Raw genomic sequence first — 27,323 nt, 5'->3', positions numbered from 1 at the left:
GAGAGAGAGAGAGAGAGAGAAGAGAGAGAGAGAGTAATTCATTACAGTGTCTTTTGGTTCCACTGCTCAGCCCCGCCCACATGACTGATTACACCAGCATCAGCAGCAGGAACTGCGGCGGCCGGACCAGCCGAACCCAACAGTACTGACCAGGCTTTAGTGTGTGTGTGTATGTGTGTGTGTGTGTGTGTGTGTGTGTGTGTGTGTGTGTGTGTGTGTGTGTGTGTGTGTGTGTGTGTGTGTGTGTGTGTGTGTGTGTGTGTGTGGCGCGCGCGTGCGCCCTGCATTGCTGCGTACATGACGGTGTCACAAATCGTCGTTGTCGGGTGGAAACCTTATATGTCCCAAACCGTTCGTTTTGTATTTATCATTTTAAAAATGATTTAAACCTGCTATTTTCACTAGTTTTGTGCTAGAGACTTGTATGATGATGCAGGGCTTTACTTTACAAAAACATACAAATGCAAAACTACATATTTCGTTCCCCCCCAAAGGCCAAGATTCGGTGGAAATAGGATAATATTCTGCAAAAACAGCGGCTCTACAAATAGGTCGTACATTTTTTTTATCTGATGTACAACACAATATGTAGGTTTAACTGGTTAAGAGAAGAAGCACGTCTATGAAAACCCTGCCATATGCTGCCTAGCCTCCCTGCCGTCCAGGTCACTTGTCTTTGGGAAAGGACAATTATGCATTAAAAGATAAAGAAAAGGAAAAAAAGCAGCAATCTTTGTCCCGCAGATTACCACGAGTAATGAAAGGCAGTTTATCTCCTCAAGGCCAGCCTGTTGCTGCCAACATAGCCGCGAGCTTACCCAGCTCTGAGCATGGGTAACAAAGGATCACAAGGGAATTGACTGCCAAAACTGCAAATGCACACGAATCTGACACCGTTTGTTTGTTTGGGTCGCGTGGAGGAACGCAAGCCCGGGTTAGATTAGCTGGCAGTGGCGAACGGGAATCCTGGCGATAAACAATAACACAGACAAGGCCCCGAGCAAATTGCCCTAACCATTTCTTGATAATCCTATTGTGTGCCCTAGAAGGAGTGGTTGTACTGTATTGGTAGTGACTCAACACGGGATAAGACCGCAACCAACACACATCCTAATTCGGAGCCAAGAGAACAAACCCTGTGCAAATAGCAAAAGGAAAACCACTGTCGCTTTTTTATCCCGTCGCGCAAACATCAGCGAACCACCCTGCGGTCGATGACTTCAATCTACACCTCCGTGATAATATTTCACCGGGGGAGACTCGCAGTTCCGTGTCACAAACCAGGCGTGCTCGTTTCGCATTTCTCGTTTCTATTTCCTCCTTATCTGCCTCCTTGGGCACTCCCCTGGTATGCATTAACCCCCCCTCTTCCCCTCCCCTCCTCCTTTCTCTCCCTCCCTCCCTCCCTCCCTCCCGCTCTCTCTCTGGGGTAAAATGCTGACTCACAGCACAAAGGCGAGTCTATCTTGTTGCGTGGGTACCACAGTTGCGGTGACAGGCTTCGCCACAAGAGCAAAGTGGACCGGCGCCAGCCCTGCTTAAGTGCGGACCGGGCCTCTTCCCCCGAGTTGAACCGACCCCGCCCAACTTTTTACATCTACTGACAAGGCTCTGCGGCACAGCACAGACCTCTGGGTTTGGTTGTTTGTAATGGAGGTACAGTAGGAATGTACTCTCAATCTGCTGTTTGGCTGATTGCTCCCTATCAAGTCTGTCTGGATAAGTGCTTCCGCTAAATGATTAAAACCTAATGTAACCTTAAGATGTGTAGAAACCGTTCCGTTTCCAGGCTATCAATCATTTCACAAAACACTGAGACTGGGACCTTGTGGCTCTAAACTTCTAAAAGGCACAGTATAATGCTTTAACTGTATATGATGCTTGCAGCTGAATTCATGAGTGACAATTATGGGATATTTGTCACTAGGAAAGCAATGAGCCAAGACATATTACATGACTCAATGCTATGTTTAACTACATTCCAGGACTCTTTAAACAGTCACATAAAAATAAGACTAATAATAATAATATTAATAAAAACATAGGCTGTCTGGTAAAAACTGGCTGCTGAACAAGCATCAATACAAATATGTGTCCCAGCGCGGCTGACGGCTAGTCATTATATATATTTTTTCTTCATTTTTTCATTTCATTTGAAAGCTGGGAATCATAGCTACAAAATGATATATTGGTTGTGGAGATTGACCCAACAGTTTTGAAGATATGGCTTATAGAATGATGCCATGCTGAAATACTACTTTTGAGATATTCAAGTTCTAAATTTGGGAGGACCAACAGAATTGTGTCCCGATCTCTCACATTAATTAAAAAAAAGTCTTATTTACATGCAGAGTTAAGCTCTGGCGTTTAAGTGAAATGTAGCCTGATATGCTTTTGTGGCGTTATCACATTTTAGAAAAAAAAAGAAAAAAAAAGTAATTTCAGCTGTGGTCTAAAGTAGTGGCTTCCGAAATGACTGCCCCAGTGTCATGCTCAGTCACATATTGTCACACGTGTGGCGTAACCGTCTGTCAAATCACGTTTCACAATCTCTAAATGGGACGTCTCCCCACCTAACCGTGAACCACGTTGACCTGAGTGAATGTGAGCACGGGTGCCGAAATTCAGATTCTGTGCCATTCCCAATATGGATGACCATCATTGCCAAGCCCAATTAGTACTTTGCCATAAGACAGACAAAAAAGAAAATATTCCATTATCCTCTGCCATACCTTTGTTGTTGTAGACATCTAGGTAGTTGGGTGCAGAGAAGATGGTGATTAGGGAGGGGAAGCCAGTGGTCTGACTCTTCCTGTACATCCGATATCTGGCGAAAAAGAAAAGATACGAAAATAGAAAATGAGAAATCAACCGGGCCAGCATTAACAGATGTTACAAAAGTATTACTCATAGCCCCTTTAACCCCCAGGGGCTATGATTAGGATCAAGACTTCTCGTAACATGTTTGTGTGCTTGTGAGTCCTCTTGATAAAACAGTGCGTGCATCAGCAAGGGAACACTTCACCCAAGAGGCCAGCTCCCAGGGGGGACATTCACCTAGGAGACACCTTCCAGCAGGGTTGCCATGTCTGCTTATTATAAGCCACTTTGGGCATTATTTTCTGTCAATTAGCTTGTAAATGTCGGTGGTTGCGGGGTTTTTTTCGAAATGAGAAGATCTACAAGCTCACAAAGCATCACATTGTGAGCTTGTAGATCGGCCATTTTCAAATAGCCAATATTTTTGAGGTTTAGATATTATCCTGATTCGCAGGTAAAAGCTACCGATTGGTGAAACAGTGGTGGAAAAAGTACTCAAATGTATTACTTAAGTAAAAGTATCAATACTGCAATATAGAAATAGTAAAATTCCGGAAATCAAAATGTACTCGAGTAAAAGCATGAAAGTGTTGCCATCAAAATGTACTTAAAGTACCAAAAGTAAAAGTACAAAATGTTGAAAATTAGCATATTATATTGTCGTTGTCGGGTGAAAACCTTGTATGTCCAAAACCATTCGTTTTGCATTTATCATTTTAAAAATGATTTAAACTAGTGAAAACAGCCAATCTACAAGCACCGCGAGGCGTTGTGTGCTTGTAGATATGCTGTTTTCACTACTTTTGTGGGCCTTGTATGATAAAGCAGGGCTTTACTTTGCGAAAGAACGTACACATTTGGAACTTGGAGATACGAGGTTTCCACCCGACAACGACGATATAGTTTTCAAATGCAATATTTGGATCTGAGATGTAATGGTTTAAATTAAAAGTAAAATCGGAAATTGCAAACACTCAAGTCAAGTACAAATACCTAAAAAAATTGCACTTAAGTAGTAGTACGTAGGGTAAATGTGTACTTGGTTGCTTTACACAGCAGTGCTTGGGGGCTGCAGCTGCCTCCTCCTCCTGCGAGGTTCCCCCATGTGACCACGGCTCGGCGTGGGAGTGCCTCGGTAAACAACCGTGCACTGTGCCTCCCACCGCCCTCACCCTGCCTCAGGGGGAAACCTACCGACACGTCCACCACCCACCCACCCACCACCACCCTCCCCCAACACCACCCCACCGCCTCCACCTCCTCTCCATGTTTAAAAGACCAACTCTTCGACAGCAGCTTTCCAATCCCCTGGTACGAAGCCAGGGTTATACTGTAGTACTGTTGTACATACACAGCAGGCTGCTTTTGCTTGAAACGCTTAAAGACCACATGAACCCTAAGCATCCCTTTTCTGTAACAAAATAAACAGCAGATCTACTAGCTCTATCTATCAGCTTTTTGGTGAACATAATTGATGTACAGGGGGAAAAAAGCAGGGGGGCCTAGCATAGAACCCTAGGATCCTCCTGGTCAATGAATTGATGGAAATTCCTTGACTACAATTACCTCCCTAAAAACATGTAGCTCGCTGGCATCCTCCAAAACTGCCCTGAAAACTCACCTTTTCAGGAGGCCAGAGAATGTGTGTGTTTTATAACTGCGATATTATTGAATGTTTTCTTTGCTTGCTAATTATTATGTGACTGTCCATGAATTATGAAAACTTAAAGACCGTAAAAGGTCTTATTTGAGATATTCCTTTTAGGCAGGCAATCTATCTAATAATCTAATCATTTCATCTAATTTGGTAACCATTTCTCCATCACTTAGCTGGGGAACACTTTGTTGGAACCCCCTCAAGGACCACTGGTGGTCCCCGGACCACTGGGTTAAACAGGTCCTCAAAGGAGTTATAGGTGAAGGTCCAAAATGAAAGAATGAATGATGAATTTAAATGAACTCACCCAGCGTCCTGTGCTTCGTGGGCCCGGATCACAGATAATAAATTATTGTGTTGTAGAAAGTCACAGACTGCAGGGTAGCTGTCGAACACAAACAGAGAGAGAGGGGGAGAGAGGGGGGAGAGAGAGAGAGAGAGAGAGAGAGAGAGAGAGAGAGAGAGAGAGAGAGAGAGAGAGAGAGAGAGATTTGTTTACCTCTTCAGAGAAATGCCTGTCACATCAGGTAGACGATCAATTTCAATAAAAAAGCATAAATAAGTAAGAGCTACTGTACATTGATTGAGCTCAGATAAATAAGGTGGAGGAGGGCAGAGCGGGTCAGTCAATATGTGTGATTAAAGCTCAGTGGTTGACAACCTGTGGGTCAGGACCCCCAGGGGGGTCCCCACATCATTTATTTTTCCCCGAGAGACAGTAAAGTGGGTCCCCGAGAGACAGTAAAGTGACAATTACCTAAAAAAAGAAAAGAAAGAAAAGAAAGAAAAGATTAAAAAATACCATTACTGCACAACGTAATTAACAAACTAATACTGTAAAAACTGATCAAACATTGGCCAAATTTGCCAAATAATATAAAAAAGAGGCACATCTTCTGAAAGTAGCATTGTGAGCTTGTAGATCTGCAATATTTTACATGTATTTAATATGTTGACCATGCAGCTTATGCATATTTTAAATGGTTTCTTCTTGTTATCTGACTTTGTTTTCCTTATTTCTCTACATATTCGACACACTATTATACCTGATAACTTGTGATGTGATGATAAAGTTGAAGTTACAGGAGTCATAGACTATTGTAAATATACATAATGTACATTTGCTATTTGTGAACATTTGACATCAAACCAATTAGATAGGATAAACACTGTATATCAGAAACAACTTAACAGCTGTGGAAGTATTCCTGTTCGTGTATGAATAGCGGTTCCTTTTAACCTTTTGTGCTGAAACATTATGAAGCTAGGCGTCATCATATTACAGTATATCAAGGCCAATAAAAGCTACGTTAATTGTCAATCTTCACCAAACTGAATTCACTTCAATTAATGGATAATATCACAGCTTGCCATAACTTGGCATAATCCCACATTTTCTCAAAGGATGAAGGGCTTGTCAAACATTCAGAATTTCTGTTTTTAAAGATTTATTTAAGGCATGTTTGGGCTTTATTTCAGGCATGTCTATGCTCCTTTTGGACTGATTTATATGGAAAAATCTGGTTAAAAGAAGGGAAAAAAGGAATGAAAAGGGAAACAACTGCTATTTTATGGAAGGAATTAAAAAGAAAAAAATCCAGTAGATGTCTTACTTGACAGCAGATAGTATCAAAACAGAAAGGTACACACACGCACGCACACAATCACACATGACAAACCCAATACATCTACTACATGTCACCACAGGACGGGCCCAGTGGGACACGAGAACCAACAGCGTGTCGTCTCCTCTGTGAGGAGTAGGAGGAGGAGGAGGAGGGGTATTAAGGATGAGGAATAAATGTCTTATTTCTCTCATGATTTGCTGCAGCAGATGTAGTGTTGATGCATAGCATTTGGAGCCCCTTCAGCAGACTAAATGCAATTAGGCTTAGTTCTGTTTTTGGCAGTTAGCACTTCGAGCATTTCCCATCTGCCCGAGAATGGAGCGCAGATGTTAATGAGTTTGATGGAAGTGACAAGTTGTGCATAAAAAAAAAAGAAAAGAAAAGAGGAAAAAGGAACAAGAATTACTTGAGCAACTTTGATGTTGTATCAATGGCTTAAGTAGAAGCTGCTGAGAAAAAAAAAAGTTCTTTCCTCTTCTTCATTTTATGCAATTGCAGCAAAGAATGACAACAGAACATCTTAAAAAAAAAAAGAAACTTCCAAATTTCATGCCTCGGTAGCTTTTGTAAAAGTGTTACGAGGGGGCCCGTGGTGCCGGGGTAAAAAATCTCGGTCGCTGCAAGGCAGGAGAAACAAGGAAACAAGGTTTATGTTATATATTTTTTTCGTTTTGTGGGAAGGGCGTGTGGAATGACTCCTTCCCTCAGTCTGGCTGAAACTGACTCATAAATCCAGAATGCCAGCGTGATGCCAATTAGTGGCCACCCCCTTGGGCAGACAAAGTGCAGGACACTGATGAAAACAAGGCACTAGACGAAAAGTGAAACCAAATGACAAGCCAACGCTGACACAGGAAATAGACGGGGGACAGAGGTGGATGTCGTCGTCGTGTCACAACCGTAAGTCCTGGGAGTCAACACCCCTGTAACTTCTGAGTTCCGCCTGGTTGCGTTCAAGTGACAACAAACTTTAAGCCGTTTCCTTCAAAAGCATCCTTCTCTGGATAGGATTCTTGCAATACAAACAAAAGCAACATTTAGTTTTTTTTTCTTGCAGTTGCAATTGCAGTTTCTGATGGCTCACATAATCTACGGGTAATACTATGAAGCAGTGGTCAATTTAGACCCCCTAAAGGAACCATGGAATCCACTTTGAGAACCACTGCTAGAAAGAACACTTCTTCCCCTAGAATCTGTATCCAATAACAGTGAGAAAATGTTGCGGAGGACCGTAGGGATCGAAGTCTAGTTCGGGAGGCTTTCATGTGGTGCGCCCTCCGCTCGCGGGGACGGGACCTGCGTGTCCCGCCCCCTACCCACAATACATAGGTAGACCTGCCCCGGTAGTTAGTCATTGTTGCTGCAAGCTGCTGCCCCGCCACCACCCCAGCTCCACCTATAGGTTCTGTGTCAGACCCCGCGGAAGGTCTCGGGCATAGGCGATTCTAGCCTCTTCTATCAGGGGGTGCAAGACAGACCAAGTACTTCTATCATTTCATGCACACGCGCGCCAGCGCGCGTGCGGGGAAAAAAATCGCTTTTTAGCGGTTTTGTCCTGTTGTTGTAACGCGTTTCTGCAGTTTATTTTTTACCCAAATGTAACACAATATAAACAAAAAAAAGTGCAAAACAGGTGCTTCTTTTTCTAGACACCATGAGCAAATTAATTTACTTATATTTTGCAGGCAGAGGCAGCACAGGACATATAAATCCAAACATCAAGTTAATCATCAAGCAATCAAGCAATCATCCTTATTACACAATGAACTGCAGCCTCCGTTTTTTGGCACTTGCATACTGATCAATTATTTGCTGCAGTTTAATTTCGTGTTCTTTCTCAATCTGTAAAATGCCTATATGGTGTTAATCTCACAGACCACCCATAGTGCCTGCCAAGTCTGCCAAGTTAACAACAGAAATACTTGCCCCTCCTCTCTTTTTGCGCACATTTTACAAACCACGATCACTGTTTTATTTAATAATTATAAAATAGTTACATTACAAAAAAAGTAAAAAAAAAATGGCCACCTGGTGGCCAGGGGGTGCAAGTGCACCCAAGGACACCCCTTAAAATCGCCTATGGTCTCGGGTACCCACGATGTACATGGCCATACATGTACTTCGCCGTACATGGTACACACGTGATCGTGGGCCTGCAGGAAATGACCCGAATGCAGAATCCATGCCGAAGTTATGCTCCTGCTTAGGTTACTATATAGATGCATGTTCTTATTTCCTAGGCTGTTAGTATGCTGCCTGCTTTAGTATAGTATCACAGTTATACTGTACATGTCATGCCTTTGCTGCTCTCCTGCTGCCATCCTCATGTTAATAAAGTATATTCTAACCTAATGAAAGCCTCCAGAAATAAAATAATCTGTGAGCTGTGACATTATAACAGCGCTGGCTGGAGCACCTGCTTTCAGATGATCATGTCCCCCCCAAAAAGGAACATCGCTGTCATTTTAGGACAGAAAATAAGAGGGAATAAGATCAAAACAAAACACAAGAACAAGAACAGAGAGATTGCATCTTGGTAGCCGGGGGACCCATTTTCACTTCTTCTGGCATTTTCTGACTGCCTTGGCGTGCCGCTGGCATGCCAGGGCCAAGATGGCATCACTTAGGCCATAATGAGCACAGGGAGTGCTGGGTTTGTTTGGAGGGAGGAGTGTGTGCCCCGTGGTGATGTGCAAGTTCATTACGTCTCATGACAGTGTGGACTCCCCTTCGGGTCACAGCACACACATCTCTCATTTTGTTCAGCGACTCGATTTAAAGGCAACGCGGGTTACATAAACACTACAAAATAATAAGTCAGGGGAGAAGTTGGTGTTAAACAGCTCTACAGTATATTCTGATAGAAATCACTGCTATCAAAGTCTCTCTGTCTCTCCAGCTCTTTAGTAAGCAGGAGATGCATTTTCAGCTCGCGATTTAAACTACAGCCTCTCTCTCTCTCTCTCTCGGTCGTCCTCAGACAAGCTTTCATCGGAGTCTCTAATCTTTCCGGTTCTCCATACACCCGGCCAGCTCCGAAGAGCTTTCAGCTCCCGCATCCTTCTTCAGGACAGCCAATTGGTATGGTATATATACTAGTAAGATGCCTCAGGGTGCCACAGTGATGTGGACATCAGGGATGTGGACATCAGGGATCTCCATATATGGGCATAAAAGGGATTTGTTCCCCTGGCATCACAGGGATCTCCATATCTCCATATATGGGCATAAAAGGGATTTGTACCCCCTGGCATCAAAGGGATCTCTAATATTAATATTGATGACATCAGGGAACTTCATTTATGGGCATAAAAGGGATTCTGTTAGTGTCACATCACAGTGATGATGACATCATGATGACACATTTTTACGGTCCATGGGTTTGCCCATAGAAATATGTGCACACGTCTACGGACAAGCTGTGACATTTCTCATGGTAAACTGCGCAATCATATATTTATTTTTTGGTAAAAAGCCTACATGTTTATCACATGAATCCAGAGATAATGTGTAGCGTTTTGTATGAATTGTGTACAAAAGTAGGACGAGTAGCAAAAAAAACTGTGCTTTGAAGAAAGTACCTCAAGAGCAGAGAATCAGAACAGAACAGGACACAATAGTACGGAGCAGATCACTCACCTGTAAAAGTAAGAACATCCACGCACTGTGTTGTGTGTGAAGTGCTCCTGGCTCTTCTCGTTGCCGAAGTCTTCCAGAGGGTCGGACCACAACAGATCACACATGGGCCCGTACGCAGGAGGCTCTTTGAATCTGTCTAGCTGCGGGGGGCAAAGCCAAAACAGACATCCCGTCAACTTGACGTGATTTTATTATCTGACATGCGTGACTGAAAGATGTAAAAGAACAAAAGTAGTATCTATACGTGAGGCAGCAGTGGCTCAGGGGGTAGAGCGGTCACTTTGGTGAATTCGGAAAGTTCCTGGTGAATATTTGCTGATATTTGATATGTTGCACGATAAACTGCAGAACTCAGTTACACCCTTTATGTACTATCTGACTATAGATGCAGTACATCCTCAACACATTTGATGTGTATTTGATATTTGTTTTCATATTTTGCTAAATAGAGGGCAGAACATACTAGGATAATTACATCACAGCACCGTTATTGTGCCTTTAGCTAAACCTTTACACTTTATGCATATTCTTCACTTTCTCTTACATATTATGCTTTATTTAACGTAACTGCAATGCACAAATTTCACCCCCTCCTATTACACCTGGCTTATCATGTGATAAGAATAAAGAACAAAAATGAAATGAAAACAAATCTTGCATTCAACCTTTTCAGATACAGTATTTTTTTCCAAATAGTAGCCCGGGGGTTTAATTTTCCAAATCGATTTGAACCACCGGTGGTTAATTGGTGCCTGGCGGCTATTTGCCCCCGGGTGATTAATTGGAAATATACGGTACTCAACAGCCACTGCACCACTTTTTTTCTATTTTCAAATGGCAAGGAAAGCGCTCGGCCTGGGACACATACTTTCCTGATGTCGTCAAGATTTGTGATTTCTGGGGACAGTCCTCCGTGTACACACAGGAACTGCTGGTTCATGAGGGCGGCCAAGGGAAGGCAGTCGAAGGCGTCCATACACGCGTCATACACCCTCTCAGAATACTTAATTCTACCTGTCGAGGGGGGTGGGGGTGGGTGCGGGGGTGGTGGGCGAGTGAGGAGGGGGGGGGGGGGGAAACGCCAAGTCAAACAAAACCACAGGTCTTCACACACTAAGGGCAGTGTTGCTGGGCAGGGCACGGAAAGGCTCTCAGAAAAGTGCCAAAAAACATCCCAAAGACATAAAAAAATAAAAGAAAAAAAAACTTTGCATGGACTCACTGTGCCCTTGTATTTTTCACTGCCCGAGTCCAAGAGAAATAGTTTTGACATGTGTAAATATCAAGGCAAGCAAGAATGTGCCCGACTCTTTTGGCCGTGCCAGAGTGAGGGCACTCATGCATTTGAAGTCGGTGGTAGGAATTGGATGCATAATGAACACCAGAAAAAGAAATCACTCAATTCTTCCTTCCACCGTTTTACTCAAACAGGATGCTTTGACACATTCTTCTCTTAAACCCATTTAGAATGGGTACACATTATTGTGTATTATTATTTTATGCTTTAACTATTGAAAAATAGCAGATATGCAAGCTTGTAGTTCTGCTATTTTTGAAAAATCGTGAAAATTTGAATTTTTACCCGATTCTATAAGTGTCTTTTGAATCCTTCTAAGACTTTTTGAAAAACCTATGTTTCTATATGTCAGCAATCTGGTTAGCCAATCGTCAAAGAAAAGGTCCTTTTCGCTTAACTGGAGCTCAGTTGGTCTGTTCTTGAGAGACTACTATGTCAGTAGTTCTCAAACCTTTTCATGTGAAGGACCCCCCAAAATGATATTTATTTGGCCACGGACCCCCATCTCAAAATATCTAGTTCCAGGGACCACCCAGAAGCAAAATTTGAGTTACAAATGTTCGCTTTAAAAATACATATATTCAAAGATTTGCACACATTTTCACGACTTGTATATCTGCTATTTTTCACTGGTTAAAGCAGTCAATAATTCTAGGCCTAAATGGGTTAAATTGGGAAAATGGAAAAGTGTATAACCAGTGCTTTAAGTGTTACTTACATTCCTGCTTAAATGTGAAATACTCTGTTAAATGTCTACATTCATGGTTCCCACGCAGCAAAAACAGTGTTTTGGGGTATAGGATCTTTAAGGCCCACAAGTACAGCACACACTGAAATGAAGACAGAAGAACACACACACAGAAAAAAAGGGAACAGCAGTTAGATTAGCATCTTTATACAACACTGAAAGAAACAACATTGTGAAGTCAGCGTTAGTCAGTTTCAACGAGTGACATAATCTAAGAGGAATTACATTGGCGATTAAACATTGATATGGTACATTTTTTGGTATCATGCTTCATCCTACAAGAACGGATATTTTTGAGAACTCTTTACAAGTGGAGGACTCTCCTTTTTATATATATACAATAAATCCGTAATTCTTCCTTAGTGTTGAATGATAAGCTGACACATTTCAAGGCAAATTCCCACCTACAGTTAAGGTAAACCAAGAACTAGCGTTTAAGCCCCGAACCGACTCGTTCACAGTGTACATTTAAGAGATGGCATTTATGATCCATTCCTTGTTTGCATTTAGTATTACGGCGCATAAATAGTACATAAATACATGAGAGACTTCAGTCTTTTGAACATGTCATCTCTCTTGATAGCTGCCATCTCATTCGAACTACGCTATTAATAACGCAAGGCTTCAGACGGGCAAATGGTGTGTGTCAAACTTAATTCGCGTGGAGGGGGAAATGAAAGCGCCCCACAGCGCGCCGAGACTTACTTCAATACTGAAATACCCTCTGTCAACGTAGTCCCCCAGGAAAAGGTAGCGCGTGGACGCCGGCGACCCTCCTACTTCAAAAAGCTTCATGAGGTCGAAGAACTGCCCATGGATATCTCCACAAACTGCAAGGAAAACAACAGGGGGACATTAGGGGGACATTAGGGACGGCAGTTATTCTTCCTGCAAGCGGGATTTGGTGAGAGAAGTGACGCAGAGTGAAGGCGCCTGCTTGTTTCCCATCAATTAAAACCCATTCAGGCCTAGAATTATTGAATGCTTTAACCAATGAAAAATAGCAGATATATAAGCTCACAGCGCGGCACCGAGTGCCGCGCTGCAAGCTTGTAGATCTGCTATTTTTGAAAAAGTCGTGAAAATGTGTGCAAATCTTTGAATGGATGTATTTTCAAAGCGAACGTTTGTAACTAAAATTTTGCTTCTGGATGGTCCCTGGAACTAGATATTTTGTGATGGGGGTCTGTGGCCAAATATATATCATTTTGGGGGTCCTTCACATAAAAAAGTTTGAGAACCACTGACATAGTTAGTCTCTCAAGAACAGACTAACTGAGCTCAAGTCAAGTGAAAAGGACCTTTTCTTTGACGATGGCTGGCCAGATTGCTGACATAGAAACATGGGTTCTTCAAAAAATCTTAGAAGGATTCAAAAGACACTTATAGAATCGTGTCAAAATTCAGATTTTCACGAAAAAAATAGCAGATCTACAAGCTCGCAGCGCGACACTCGGTGCCGCGCTGAGCTTGTATATCTGCTATTTTTCAATAGTTGAAGCATAAAATAATGATACACAATAATGTGTACCCGTTCTAAATGGGTTAACTAAATGTGTGCATCAGATCTTCTGAAATACCGTCTATCTGTTCCCAGAGGTTGTTCTGTAGCTCTCTATGAGAGGACTTGACTCAACATTTATTACATCTCCACACACAAACTGCAGTTGTTCAAAGCACGTTTCAGTCATTCACATCAACGTGCCTCAGAGAGAGAGGAGGTCAACTGATATATCACGGGTAACGACAGAAAGACAGTGTGCGGAACCATGGAAAGGAAGATTTCATGAGCATTTCTACCATCACCTCTTTTCCCTGTTTTCATGGAAAATTGGAGCTTGCGTACAGTACTCTTGTTTCCTGTACCACAAGAACATCCCTATTCTGGGGGAGAATAGCTGATGTACAAGCTCATGACGAGCTGTGAGACTTTTTTGGGGGGGCGAAGATTTTTAGTGGAGAGATTTAAAAGAGAAACGACAGAGCCTAGCGTAAACCCCTGTGGGACTCTGGTCAACAAAGTATACAGGGTTTAAGTGGTTAATCTCATAGTACCGGTATTTCATTAAGACTGGCATACCCAGCAAGCTCTCACACGTTGTGGCAATGTGTGATTATGTGAATTACATCATTATGACATAATGTTCAATTATGTTGTTAATGTTAATGACGGTATGTTCAGCTAATTTATGGATATACTGCATATACATATCACACGCACTCATGCACACACACAGTGCTAAGCACCATCTCAAGCCATTCCAACAGAATATGGTTTAATTTTGTCATTCCGGAATCCATACAGTCAAATTAACAGCGAGCCAGAGAAGTAGTGTCTGGGGATTGTTAGCAGAAGGAGAGCCCACCTCCCCTGGAATCAAGAAGCAGTGATTACTCAGAGAAAGGACTGCTTTCCAATGGCCCCGTGTGACCCTACACCCTATTGCTCCCTGGAGAGACCAGGCCAAGACAGGAGGAGAACAGAAGCAAGAGATTCTGTGGCTGTCAGACAGAAAGTAGGGATGGGACGATATGAACTAGGGCTGTCACAATTATTACATAATCGTCTTATCACGATTATTTAACATAATCGCGATTATTTTTCATAATCGTCATAATCGTTTCCACGTTGAAAAACTTTCATATATAAAAAAATCAAACCTCGTTCGAAGTGGAGCGGTGTGTGTGTGTGTGTGTGTGTGTGTGTGTGTGTGTGTGTGTGTGTGTGTGTGTGTGTGTCTGTGTGTTTGTGCCTGTGTGTTTGTGCCTGCACAACAGCGCCCCCCCTTTAACTTGTGTGGCCACTCAAGGTATTGCCAGGCTACAGACATACCCAGCCAGCCAGCCAGCCAGCCAGCCACATAGCCAGCCAGCCACAGACATACCTGTCTATTGGGAGCGCTTTCACCGCTCCAAAAAAAAGTCAAAAATAGTGGAAATAGCAGATCTACAAGCTCACAACGCGTCGCATCGCGACGCGTTGTGAGCTTGTAGATCGGCTATTTCCACTATTTCCACTATCAAAGTAATTTTTTAAGTAGTAAGTTGTCAAATATGTCAGTAATTTCTTTGTATATTTAGGTTATGTGTCATATCTACCATGTACAACTTCAAAGCCTAAAAGCCAAACAGAAATGTAATTATCAACGACGAAAACACAATTAAAACGTTAATCGCCAATTATTTGAGTGACAATTAATCGTCATGTAAAATGTCATATCGTGACAGCCCTAATATGAACATTTCATATCACGATTATTGTGACAAAAGAAATCATGATTGACGATATTATCACGATAATCAAAATCCATTATCCTGGGGGCGGAACATTTGCCAAAAAAAATAGCAGATCTACAAGCTCACTACGCGTTTATCTTATAGAGGGTTTAAGTGGTACCGGATATGCAACTCGGCAAAAAAAAAGGTAAATTGAACCCAGTGCATGATGGAGGACGATAAATCCTTTCACGATAAATTAAATCTCCACGATACGATTATCGTGAGTGTTTTTTATCACGATAAACGATAATATCGCTTATCGTCCCATCCCTAATGGAGAGCTTGTAAAATTGTTACTTTCCAGTAAATACCCCCCAAAAAAGAACCTGCGTTCCATTGTATCCAGTGTAGTTATGATTTAGTCACAAGCTTGTTAACCCTTTTAAATGGTTAAATATTTATAAAATCCACAGAAAGACAATCACTTTCGCTTAAAAAATGCAGATCTACAAGCTCATAGCACAGTACGAAGTGATGCGCTATGAGCTTGTATATCTGTTTTTTTTTGTGTTTTTTTTAAAGCCAACCAATGTGCTCTATTCTACATAGCTAAAATGTAAAATGACACAGATGCTTTCCTGGTATTAATGGGCTAAGCCTAATTCTATTGTTTTAAATCATGAGCTATTCCAATTTAAGATTTTGTTCATGTTTACGGGAGCATTATTGTTCAAGAGTATGCAGTTTGATCTTGGGCTGTGCCGCTGAATACAGATATTTGGTATACAACTCTGGTAAATATATAATAGACACACTGTCATTAATGAATATACCCGTCATATCCGCACAATATATGTTATTATTAGGTCCAAGCACTAGCGAGCAGCTAGGAACGCAGATGCTGGTTAATTGTTTCCTCTTAATTTCTGACCTCATGACACCGTCTTGAAAAAAACAACGTACGCTGCCATTCCAAGTGACGCTACTGTCGCAGGCGAGCATAGCTTTGGTGTGGCGCAATTAATCCAATTCCTCAAGCAATTATCCAGTTAGGTAGTTAAAAGGGTGACCAGAGTGACATCTAATTTGAAGGATACGACAGCTAGCGTTACTCATGTTCGCCTGATGCTGCTTTATGAGCTGAATCTGGCTGTACGAGTGAGAATTGAAGCCTGTGTATAAGCAAGTCTTCCAGAGAGACAACCAATTAGCCACATGAGCCTTAGGGTACCTATACTGGGCATCCCCCACACGTGGACTTCACAACGACACGTTTTAAACGTGTATATTCGCTATTTTTGGCGAAGGGATATGGTGTAGAGGTAAAGCAGTATAGAGTTTAACCCATTCAGAAAGGGTACACATTACTGTGTATCATTATTTTATGCTTTAACTATTGAAAAAAAGTTTTTTTTGAAAAACCTATGTTTCTATGTCAGCAATCTGGCCAGCCATCGTCAAAGAAAAGGTCCTTTTCACTTAACTGGAGCTCAGTTAGTCTGTTCTTGAGAGACTACTGTGTCAGTGGTTCTCAAACCTTTTCATGTGAAGGACCCCCAAAATGATATGTATTTGGCCGCGGATCCCCATCTCAAAATGTTTCATTCCAGGGACCCCCCAGAAGCAAAATTTTAGTTACAAACATTCACTTTAAAAATATATATATATTCAAAGATTTGCACACATTTTCACGACTTTTTCAATAATAGCAGATCTACAAGCTCGCAGCGCGGCACTCGGTGCAGCGCTGTGAGCTTGTATATCTGCTATTTTTCAATAGTTAAAGCATTCAAAAATCCTAGGCCTAAATGGGCTAAATGTACAGTAATTGTTGTGGTGTCATGCGGGACATACGGACGTACATACACACAAATCCAGATGTAGGAGTGGTTAGCAACGCTCAAAAAAAGAAGCTGATATTGATGGACTAGTTGTGTAAATATCAGAGGCCGTCCCTTATCGGTTTCACTGCATTTAATCCATTTGTCTTGTATTAAATGCAAACAGTAAATATAGTACCATGGTAAAAGGACTTGTTATCCCAATGTTCTAAAAGGTGTCCCTATTCCCTTTGGCAATCAAGTTCTGTCTGCTACCAGACTAGCAGCACTGGCTACGGTTGCCGTCTATGTAAAATGCACAAACAATAAAAAACGGTGGCTTGCGGCTCTATCCAACTCAATTTTGTGGGTCGTTTGACTCTGCCATTGCTGAAATTCTAGTTCAACATTTGCATGTACGGTAGTTGAACCATGGCACTCTGTTGAAGAGCTTTCAATCAAGTCAATGATTTTCGAAAGCCGAATTTGAGGGTTTAACTCGTTAAAACCGGAAAAGCATCAGGGTTTTCCTTTATTTGGCTATTTTTGAAAAATATTGACAGTGAGAGAACTATTAGAAGGCATTTGTAGAATTGGCCTCAGGTCTTAATGGGTTAAACAGAGTGTGCAGTAGTTCCCTCAGAACCGGCACTTTAACACAAGAGTAACACAAGAGTAACACTGCCATTGATGTTTTGAGAGAGTTGTTAAATCTCTTAAAACCCTTGGGAGCCTGTACCGAACCCGCTGTGTATCCAGTGATATCATTGTTCTGATTTCTGCTCATTAGGATCTGTTGTCAGGAAGGCAGCATTAAACACATCTCTAATGTAAATAACTACGACCTTGATGCACGATTTAATGGTCGCTATAAAATATATCCCGTGCCAAAAACAATTAAGTCATCTCAAAGGATGCATCTCGCATCTCGCTCACTTCATAGCCGTGATTGTACACACGGTAGGACTAGCCATCTATGGAAACCTCTATTAACAACATGAACCCTAGCATCCCTATTCTGGGCATGTCATAATAGGCAAACCTTTGCTGAAAATAGCATATTAAATAGCAAGTTCACAACGTGTAGTTGCAACGTGACGAGATTAGGTGTAGATGAAAAATAAAAAATAAAGATTTGCCGAAGCGGGAAAAAGATTATTGAGTCCCTATTTTCATTCCATGACTTGCCTTCAAAGCATTTTATTACTAGTAAAGAGCAGGGATATCGTTTGGCAAGAAGCACAACATCTTTGTTGGATACAGATTACAGACACATTTGAATGCATCAGCTAAATATTGTTTTACCTGGACGAAGCATGACAGCCTAAGACCTCTCTCAAAGTAGTATTATTCACATGCAAACAAGAAAGAAGAGTAGCAAACTAGAAAAGAAAATGTCTATGACATTTTAAGTGTGCCTGCAGCTCGCTAAGTCCAGCCGTCTAGGTCCAGACACCAAGTTTCAAGACAGTAGCTTGCTGCAAACTGTTGTTATGGCTGTTTAAAGCCCAGCCAATAGGAAGATAGAGGGGGCAGGGCTTCAGCAATTACAGCTCATACCTATTGGTGGTCTAAGTCCAGTAACCAAGTTTCAAAACGGTACCATATTGCGAACAGGAGTTATGACTGCTGAAAGCCCAGCCAATAGGAAGACAGAGGGGGTGGGGCTTAAACATTTCCAGCTCAAATAAGGACCTCTGCGGACCACCAGGGTTCTGCGGACCATCGGTTGAAAACCCACGGTGTAGAGGGGAAAAAAAAGCTTTGGTGTATAGAGAAAAAGATTTGGTGTAGAGGGGAAAAGGAGCGGACCAATTATAGGGCCCTGGGGTATCCCAGTCAACTAATAAGAATGTAGGGTTTACTGTAAGTGGTTAATGGCATGGAAAACATTACTCAGCAGTTCAACTCATGTCAACTCATGTCACAGAAGAAGAAATTCTAACCTGACATTAAGGATATCCTGGAGTGAAACTGAATACAATACACAACTCTTCCATTGTTGGTTGGAGGAAAAACGGAGGAATGCTGTTGGTATTAATGTCTGACATTGTGCAACTATAATTGTCCTGAAAACGTCCGCAACACTTCCATGAATACCGTGCACACAGCACTCTTTTGTCCAAAAGATAACTAATGAGAGACCAATTATGGTGAAAATACATTGTTTACTGTTAGCCTCTGAAATATGTGGACCAGATTCAAGTGACATCTACAGTATTCGGGCTGTCAAAAAAAAGGAAGGGGAAGGGGGAAAAAAGCCACAGTGTTTGAGATAAACTCCACACATGCTTTGAAAATTCCAACGGTTCAGCTTAGCCAAGGCATCCGGGGACTGAGGAAGCAAAAGGGTGCCTAGCCTAGCGCCAGAGGTGTAAAGTAACTAAGTACATTTACTTAAGTACTGTACTTCTATAGAATTTTGAGTGTGTTTGTACTTCACTTGAGTATTTCCAAATTGCCAATACTTTTACTTCTACTCCGTAATCCACAACATCTTGGATCCAAATAGTGTACTTTCACTCCACTAAAAGTCTTTGACAACTTTAGTTACAACTTACTTTGAAAATATAAATTATGATATTATAAAACGTACATTAACCACTTTAGCCCTATTATATACCAAGGCTATTTGAAAACAGACTCCAGATCCGGACGACCTTTGCCGTGTTGTCACTCCCCGGTCAGTCTACTGTCCTATCAATGAAGGCATAAAAGCCCCAAAAAATAAAAATAAAATAGACGATCTGTAAGCTGAGCTTGTAGATCTGCCATTTTCAAACATTTTGAACTTTTAATTTTGGTACTTTAAGTACACTTTCATACTTTTACTCAAGCACATTTTGAATCCCGGACTATCACTTGTGTAACAGAGTATTTCTATACTGCAGTATTGCTACTTTTACAAAAAAAAAAAAAAAAAACAAGAGTACTTTTTCCACCACTGCCTAGCACCACAGAAAGCCAACCTTGGACAAACAAATGGGTGTGTGGGAGGATGGATGGATAGATTGATGGAGACACAACCTTGGTGGAAACAATAGTGAGGACTCAATGTCGCAAGGACGCAATGTCTCCCCTTCAATCACAAGTCGAGACCCTGGGCAGTTACAGACTGATCTTGTGTCATTGCATGTGTCTACGGGCAGATGTAACCGTAGGTTTCACTTCTACACTGTGTACAGTACCACACAGCAACGCCCTGGGGTTGTGTAATGGCCTCTCTTGCTGCCATCTCACTGGTCATTTGTATTGTCTTTGCCCACAGTATCAGATCGATCTAATGAACATTTCTAATGCTCCCTACAGTACTATACTATAGGACTGGCCAGTTCAACAAACATACGGTACAGTATATCAAAGCCGACATTCAGAACCTCTGACTTATTCTTGCTAATGTAGGTTTTTATTTTAACTACCTAACCTGTAGTCCTGGTTTCCGCTCTCCCCCTGCCGCGCCAGGGGAATTGGGGAGCACCTGGCTGGCTAGGGGGATGTAGTATAGAAACCAGGACTACTGCATGTTTTTGTGAGGGCATTACCCTAGGAGACACAGGGAGAACATGCAAACTCCACACAGAAAGGCCCTATCCCTATCGCCAACCCCACCTAGGGTGTGGGTGCTGATGACGCGGAGGGAGGAACACGCCCACAGCGTCCCCCGGCGGGAATCGAACCCAGGACCTCCTAGCTGTGAGGTGAGGTGCTAACCACTGCACCACCGTGCCCCTCTCTTGCTAATGTAGGTTAATTGAATAATTAATTAATAATATATATATTCTTTTTGGACGACTTTCTAATATGTCTTAAATATCCACAAATCGACAAAAAAGATTTCTAATATGGCATCATAAGTGAGAAAATGGATTAGTCTTAATGCCTGTATTATACTTCTTGGCGAGCGCAATAATCGATTAATAATCAATCCCTATAGGCAATCCACAATCCACATAGGCAAAAAAATGCATTCACTTAATATGCATTCACTTAATATTAATGAAAATATGACACCTACAAGGTCACATGCTTGTGAGCTTGTAGATCTGATCTTTTCACTATTTTTGCACAACACTGTACTTGAATATAGTAGTTGCTTTCCACCAAACCAATTCATAGTTACACACAGGTGAAAAAAAAAAAAAAAAAAAGCATGCTATTATTCAGGGGAAGTGATTCAAATGCCATCTCAAAGTAAATGTATGGCTGATGTTTGTGCACTGCAAACCAAAACACAAACGCCAGAGCACTATAATAGACATGGCTATGGCTCAACACAGCATGCATCACTGCATGTATACTGTACACACACGCGCACACACACAACAATACAAACACGGACACTTTCCCTCAATTTTCACTCATATTCCCTTTCCTTTTGTCTCTCGTCTCTCGTCTCTCTCTCTCGCTCCCTCACGAACTGACACACACACACACACACACACACACACACACACACACACACACACACACACACACACACACACACACACACACACACACACACACACACACACACACACACACACACACACACACACACACACACACACACACACACACACACACACACACACACACAAAAAGCCTGCATAAGGAGAGCAGGTGGGAGTACATTATATGATACAGTGTGTTCTGTTGCTGCTGGAGTGATCTCGCCGAGCCGCAGCGAGAGTGAGGGGGCGCCGACCATTACACAACTGGGCTTCAGAGCCTACACACAGCACACACAGGCCACTCCAAACAAATGGACCGGCTCTCTGAGCACAGATAGGTCTGAGGGGGAGGTGGGGGTACCGGGTGACGGGTGTCTGGCTTTTGCCGGAGCAGACGATGAACCTGCAGCAAAACCTGACACCACTCGAGAAGTACAAAGGAAAAGTGTTTTATTTTTTTGCAGGAAAAAGGTGCAGGGATTGCAAGTCTGTTGAGAGAGATGTAATCCATACCTGGGTGCTACTTTTCCTCTGCCAGCCTGGGGAGAGCCCTGAACTGAGCTCATGCTTCCTTCAATACATGAGGAGTTTGTAAGTCGCTTCTTATCACCTAACAGGGGGAGTTTCCTCCGGTAGGACGTAGCGTAGGGTTCCCCAATAGGCGGCCCGCGGGCAATTTGCGGCCCGCGGGGGGCTACTGTCTGGCCCCCACCAACCCCAGTAATAATGGTGGTATAAGAGCAGCAACAACACTAGTATATAGTCGTTGTTGGGTGGAAATCTCGTATCTCCAAATGTGTACGCTCTTTCGCAAATCATACAAGGCCGTCGGCCCGTCACACAAAAGTAGTGAAAACAGCAGAACTACAAGCACACAACGCCTCGCGGTGCGAGGCGTTGTGTGCTTGTAGATCGGCTGTTTTCACTAGTTTAAATCATTTTTAAAATGATAAATGCAAAACGAACGGTTTATACAAGATTTTCACCCGACAACGACGATATCTGAACTGTTGCTGGAGCAGCGGGAACACCACCGTCGCCCCCTGCAATGTTGTGGCCCTCGGCTTGGTACCCTAGACATAATTAGGCCCTTGGGGAAAACTAATTGGGGAACCCTGACTTAGCACGTGGAAGGAATTGTTTTTCATCTGACTGAGATGTTCAATATATAACCCCCTAGGCCCCTACCACACCATCCCAACTTTCTCCCAACACCCATGTAGTCTCGGTCACTGCTAACCCCTGGAGCTGGTCACCTGGGTGGATGGAGACTAGTAGATGTCTCCTCCTATTAGGGCTGGGCAATTAATCGCAAAAGAAATCTTAAGATTGATTATGATCAACTAAATCGATTAGTCTGAATCTGACCACTACACTAACCACTTCGACAGGCGAAAAGCTAGATGGGTGGAAAGTTAGAGGAAAGACCAACAAATGTCTTAGTAAGGTGTATTGGGCCACTACGAAATACGAAGTCACCTCAACAGTTTCAACATACCTTGGCATACACACTGTACAAGTGTCTGGAACTCTATTGGAGGAATGGAACACCATTTCTAAGAAAAGATGTTCCCTGATTTGATGTTTTGATGGTGATGATAGGGAGCGCTGTCAAACACATTGGGCCTACAGTACATCTCCAACCAAAATCAGTAGGGCTCATCCTCTGGTGAGCATTAACGCTCAGTCAGTGCCATGAAAATCCATCCATTTGATTTGAAAAAATTTTGAACAAAATGGTTGCACTCGAGGAAAGCCAGGGTCACTAAAATCACTAAGTAAGGGCTAAAGTATTGGACAGAATGAAGGACCTTCTGGACCAACAGCCACAGCCCTCCTTAGCACCATTAGCACGGATAACTAGAAAGGTGCAATTCTGTGAAATTGCAAGTGTGGTTGCCTATTTATATTATGTCACGTGAAGCTTCACTGGCTAGTTGAAACCTTCAGTTACTAGTTAGTTACTTTGTAGATTGATTACTATTACAAAACAGACATAAACTACTTCAACCCAATACATTTCGGCCATTTGAAATTAGCCAATCTACAAGATCACAGCTACATAGCTTGTAGATCTGCTAGTTTCAAAAGATTTTCATACATTTGAAAACTTAAAATGGGACATTCTGCATAATGAGTACTTTTACTTTTGGTACTTTAAGTACATTTTGAAGCCAAATGCCAATACCTTTGTACTTTTACTCAAGAGCATTTTGAATTCTGGACTTTTACTTGTAACAACAGTATTTCTACATTGCAGTACTATTTACTCAAGTAAAATATGCGAGTACTTTTTACACCACTGATTATACAACATCTTCATCATATCCTTTATTTAACCAGGTTGAAAGTACTGTACTCAATGAGATTGAAATCTCCTTTCGAAGAGTGACCCGGCCAAGAGGCAGCATAAAACACTATTACCAGTAAGGCTCCCTAATCGGGAGAGAAGCGACCGTAGGTCACTTATCTCCACAAATAGGGCAAAAATGTGTTTTGCCAAAATCTTCCTGATCCATGTTGATGACATGAGTGTAGACATACTGTGTAGTGATTTTCGTGATTTTAGGGCAAAATCTGTAGGAGCAGTGTCCAAAAATGTGTTTTTAAAAATCGGCCTGGAGGTGGCGCTATATGGGAGAGATTCATGTTGATGGGATGAGTGTAGACATACTCTGTACCGATTTGCGTGATTTTAGGGCACAAATTGTAGGAGCAGTGTCCAAAAATGTGTTTTGCAAGAATCGGCCTCATGGTGGCGCTAGAAGAGGGCCATGTGAGAAATGAGGGGTGGGGTCTCCGCGCCGGCAAGGCGGACGAATAGGTACCGGCCCCGGCTGCCCCGGTCGCTCCTAGCCGGAGTTACGGCATTTTATGTGAGCTGCAGTGTAGGGGGTCCTCCACTGGGGGCGCCACCACTTTTGCATCCGTTCTGGAGCAGCAGGAGTGGGTGGTCCCCGGGAATTCCCCGTGAGCAGCCCCGTTGGGGTGGTCATTTGGTCATTTTTGCACATTTGGGCATTTTTTACATCTGGGGGTCCCCCAGGGACCTGGGGGTCCCTGGAGCTCCGGGGGTCCTTGGAGGTTGTAGTTTGGCAGCCAAGGAGCGTGTGTGCAAAATTTGGCATGGATCGGGGCAACGGTTGAGGAGATATGAGCAGGGCAAGAGTGTGACGTGTGAGGTGTGACAGACAGACGGACAGACTGACGGACTGACGGACTGACACTTTGTGCAGGGTTTGATAGTAAATGCGACCTACGGTCGCAATTACAACAATAAACAAACATTGCACAATGTCCAGTTAAGGAGCTAAAACAGGATCAGGAACTAAAATGGTTGCAAACATCACCAGGTGTTAACCTTATGTGATGACAAGATGACCTTATGCAACACACAGGCAGCTGGAACAATGCAGATTCAATCACCAACAAGTGTGCCCTCTTCCCTCTGTGGTGTGCGCTGTGTACAATACCGTCCGAGAAGAGACAGCGTTCTACTGAAGTCCAATATAATGTCAGTGTCTTTTCACTGTGCAACTGTGGTTTACTTAAGTCAAAGTATCAATACTGTAATATAGAAATACTATAGAAATTACAAGTACAATAAAAGTCCGGTATTCAAAAAGTATGAAAGTATTGGCATCAAAATATACTTCAAGCACCAAAAGTACAAAATGTTTGAAAATAGCAGATCTACAAGCTCACAACACGTCGTTGTGAGCCCAGCTATTTTCAGCTATAGATCAGCTATTTTCTAAGGGCTAAAGTGGTTATTGCATGTTTTATAAAATTATAATTTATACCCGCAAAGTAACTCAAGTTTTCAAATAATTGCAGTGGAGTAAAGGTACAATATTTGGATCCGAGATGAAGCGGAGTAGAAGTAAAAGTATTGGAAATCGGAAATTACTCAAGTAAAGTACAAATACCTAAAATTTGTACTTTTTAAATTACAGTACATATATACATATACATACACATATACATATACATATACATATACATATAAGTAAATGTATGTACGTTCCGTCTTTCCGTGCAGGCTCTCCTCAGACCTGTTTTGGTTTAGCTGTCCAGGCAGCTGCGTAAGCTAACCCATAACGGCGACAACAACATTGGCAGTAGTAAAAGAAACAATACGTCTCGTAGTAGCATTTTTCTTTTCTTCTTCTTTTTTTCCAGCTTTGCCAACAACAGCCAACTTGTGCGAGGGCCATGGGAGCAGCTTGCACTCCCTGGCCTTAGCCTAACTCCTCCTGTAACAAACACCCAGCCCACCCCCTCCCCATGAAACCCCCCCCAACCTGCCATCTGGCTCAACCAGGAAGTGACCGTGTTGTCTGTACACAGGGAGGGCTCGGGGGCTCTCCGTGTTGTTGTGATATCGCTGGCGCGTCGTTCTGGTCTCCTGCGTCCCGTAATAAATATTTAGGCCGAAATGTGCTGACTTGTGTATTACATACTGATTGCAGGGGCCGGGTGTGATCAAGGGGAGAGGGAGGAAGAGGGGGAGAGGGAGAGAGAGAGATGGTGAGGAGAGAATTGGAGAGAGAGAGAGAGAGAGAGAGAGAGAGAGAGAGAGACAGAGAGACAGAGAGACTGGGTGAGGTTTGCATACAACAGATAGGCAAATATGGCGTGTGTGCGGGGGTGTGGGCGGCTTGTTGAGCAGAAGTGCTGAGTGGGGGAGAGAGGATGAAACAGAGGCGTTGAGTGGGTGGGATCAGTGACTCACTGCAGTGCATGTACACAAAACACACACATACACACACGCGCGCGCGCGTACACACTGACTGGATGAGGTGAAATTCCCTGGAACGTCCCCCGGAACTGGAACTTATTGACGGGTGTACGGTTTACTGTAGGGGTGCCAAAATGTATCAAACTAATCGATTTAATTAATTATAGATACTTTAACACCCAAGGGGCCAAACTCGTTCAGTAACGAGATAAGGCCACTAGGGGTCGCTCTGCCAAAAGGAGTTGTCTCGTTCCTCAACAAGACAACAAAGGGTTAACTGTCCAGCGTGCTGCGCGCATGTTGTGTTCCCTGTGAATGACCCTAGTCCATACGTCACACCGTGGCTCGCAGAGAGAGAAAATGGCGTGACTAGGCTGCATTGATTTCCATTCTAGACTGAAACATAAAAAGGGCTTTATCTATGAATGAGGTGCAAAGAACGCCAGGGAAGCAGAGATCTGATTGTTTTCACGGCGACACTTTACCGCGATGGTCGGCCCCGGTTTGGATTTTAGTTTCGCGAGCGTTTGTAAACAAATGGATTTTCTTCCTCAATCGTCAGTAGACACTCACGTAGCTTCCGAGGCTCTTCAAAATAAAGCGTGAGTGAACGGTGGCAGCAGCAACAGCTAGAAATGTTAGAAACCTTGGCTGCCCATGTGTTAATGAAACAATCGATTCATCATTACTATTTTGGGCAAATCACTATACCCGTATAGTAGGTGAAAAGGTTTCAGAAACCTTTTGATATTCACAAAAAGAGAAATGACAAAAATAGTGAAAATATCTAATAATCTACAAGCTCACATCGCATCACAATGTGATTTTATTGTGAGCTAGTAGATTGGCTATTTTCAAAATGCTTTCTCTCTCCCCCCTTGGCCTGATAAACCTTTTTTTGCGGATTTCGGATTTCCAAAACGCAACGAAAAAACACAGCGGTGTGCAACCACCTTTAAAAAATCACCTCTTTAAAAGCCAAGGAAGCTTTTCCCAGCTGAGCCTGGTTGAGTTATTAAGATGTCTCTCAAGCCAGGCTTAACCTTTTATCGATTTTAGTCCGGCACTTACAGTATCTTTCTATTATTTAATTTTTTCTTAAAAAAGTTGGTTCCTTCCTTTTCTTTTTAAGTAAAGCGATTTCGAGTACTAAGAAAAGCGATATATAAACCTGAGCGATTATTGTTTATTTTTAAACAAACAAATAGATTTAATCAAATATAAAACAATAATCGGTCATTTAATAAAATCAATAAATAATCAGCCTACAAGCTCAAAATGCATTTTTTCCCTATTAGATGCAGTTGTGAACAATAGCCAA

At 42.5% G+C, this 27,323-nt stretch overlaps 1 protein-coding gene across 1 annotated transcript in view; it reads right to left on the bottom strand.

Annotated features, from left to right (window-relative positions):
• LOC308298710 (protein phosphatase 3 catalytic subunit alpha) overlaps positions 1–27,323 on the bottom strand; it is a 122,899-nt gene that overhangs the window by 35,007 nt on the left and 60,569 nt on the right. Inside the window, exons 3-8 of the mRNA XM_080742360.1 lie at positions 12,495–12,619; positions 11,760–11,871; positions 10,613–10,758; positions 9,745–9,884; positions 4,785–4,862; positions 2,733–2,827 (exon numbers count right to left, since the gene is read on the bottom strand). Coding sequence (XP_080598486.1) covers positions 2,733–2,827; positions 4,785–4,862; positions 9,745–9,884; positions 10,613–10,758; positions 11,760–11,871; positions 12,495–12,619 — 696 coding nt within the window. The remainder of the gene's footprint in view (positions 1–2,732; positions 2,828–4,784; positions 4,863–9,744; positions 9,885–10,612; positions 10,759–11,759; positions 11,872–12,494; positions 12,620–27,323) is intronic.

This window comes from Nannobrachium achirus, assembly GCF_963921795.1.
Source record: "Nannobrachium achirus genome assembly, chromosome: 14".
In the NCBI taxonomy this organism is placed as follows: domain Eukaryota; kingdom Metazoa; phylum Chordata; class Actinopteri; order Myctophiformes; family Myctophidae; genus Nannobrachium; species Nannobrachium achirus.
Note: the sequence above shows the minus strand (reverse complement) of the source record. Positions and strands in the feature narration are given on the sequence as shown.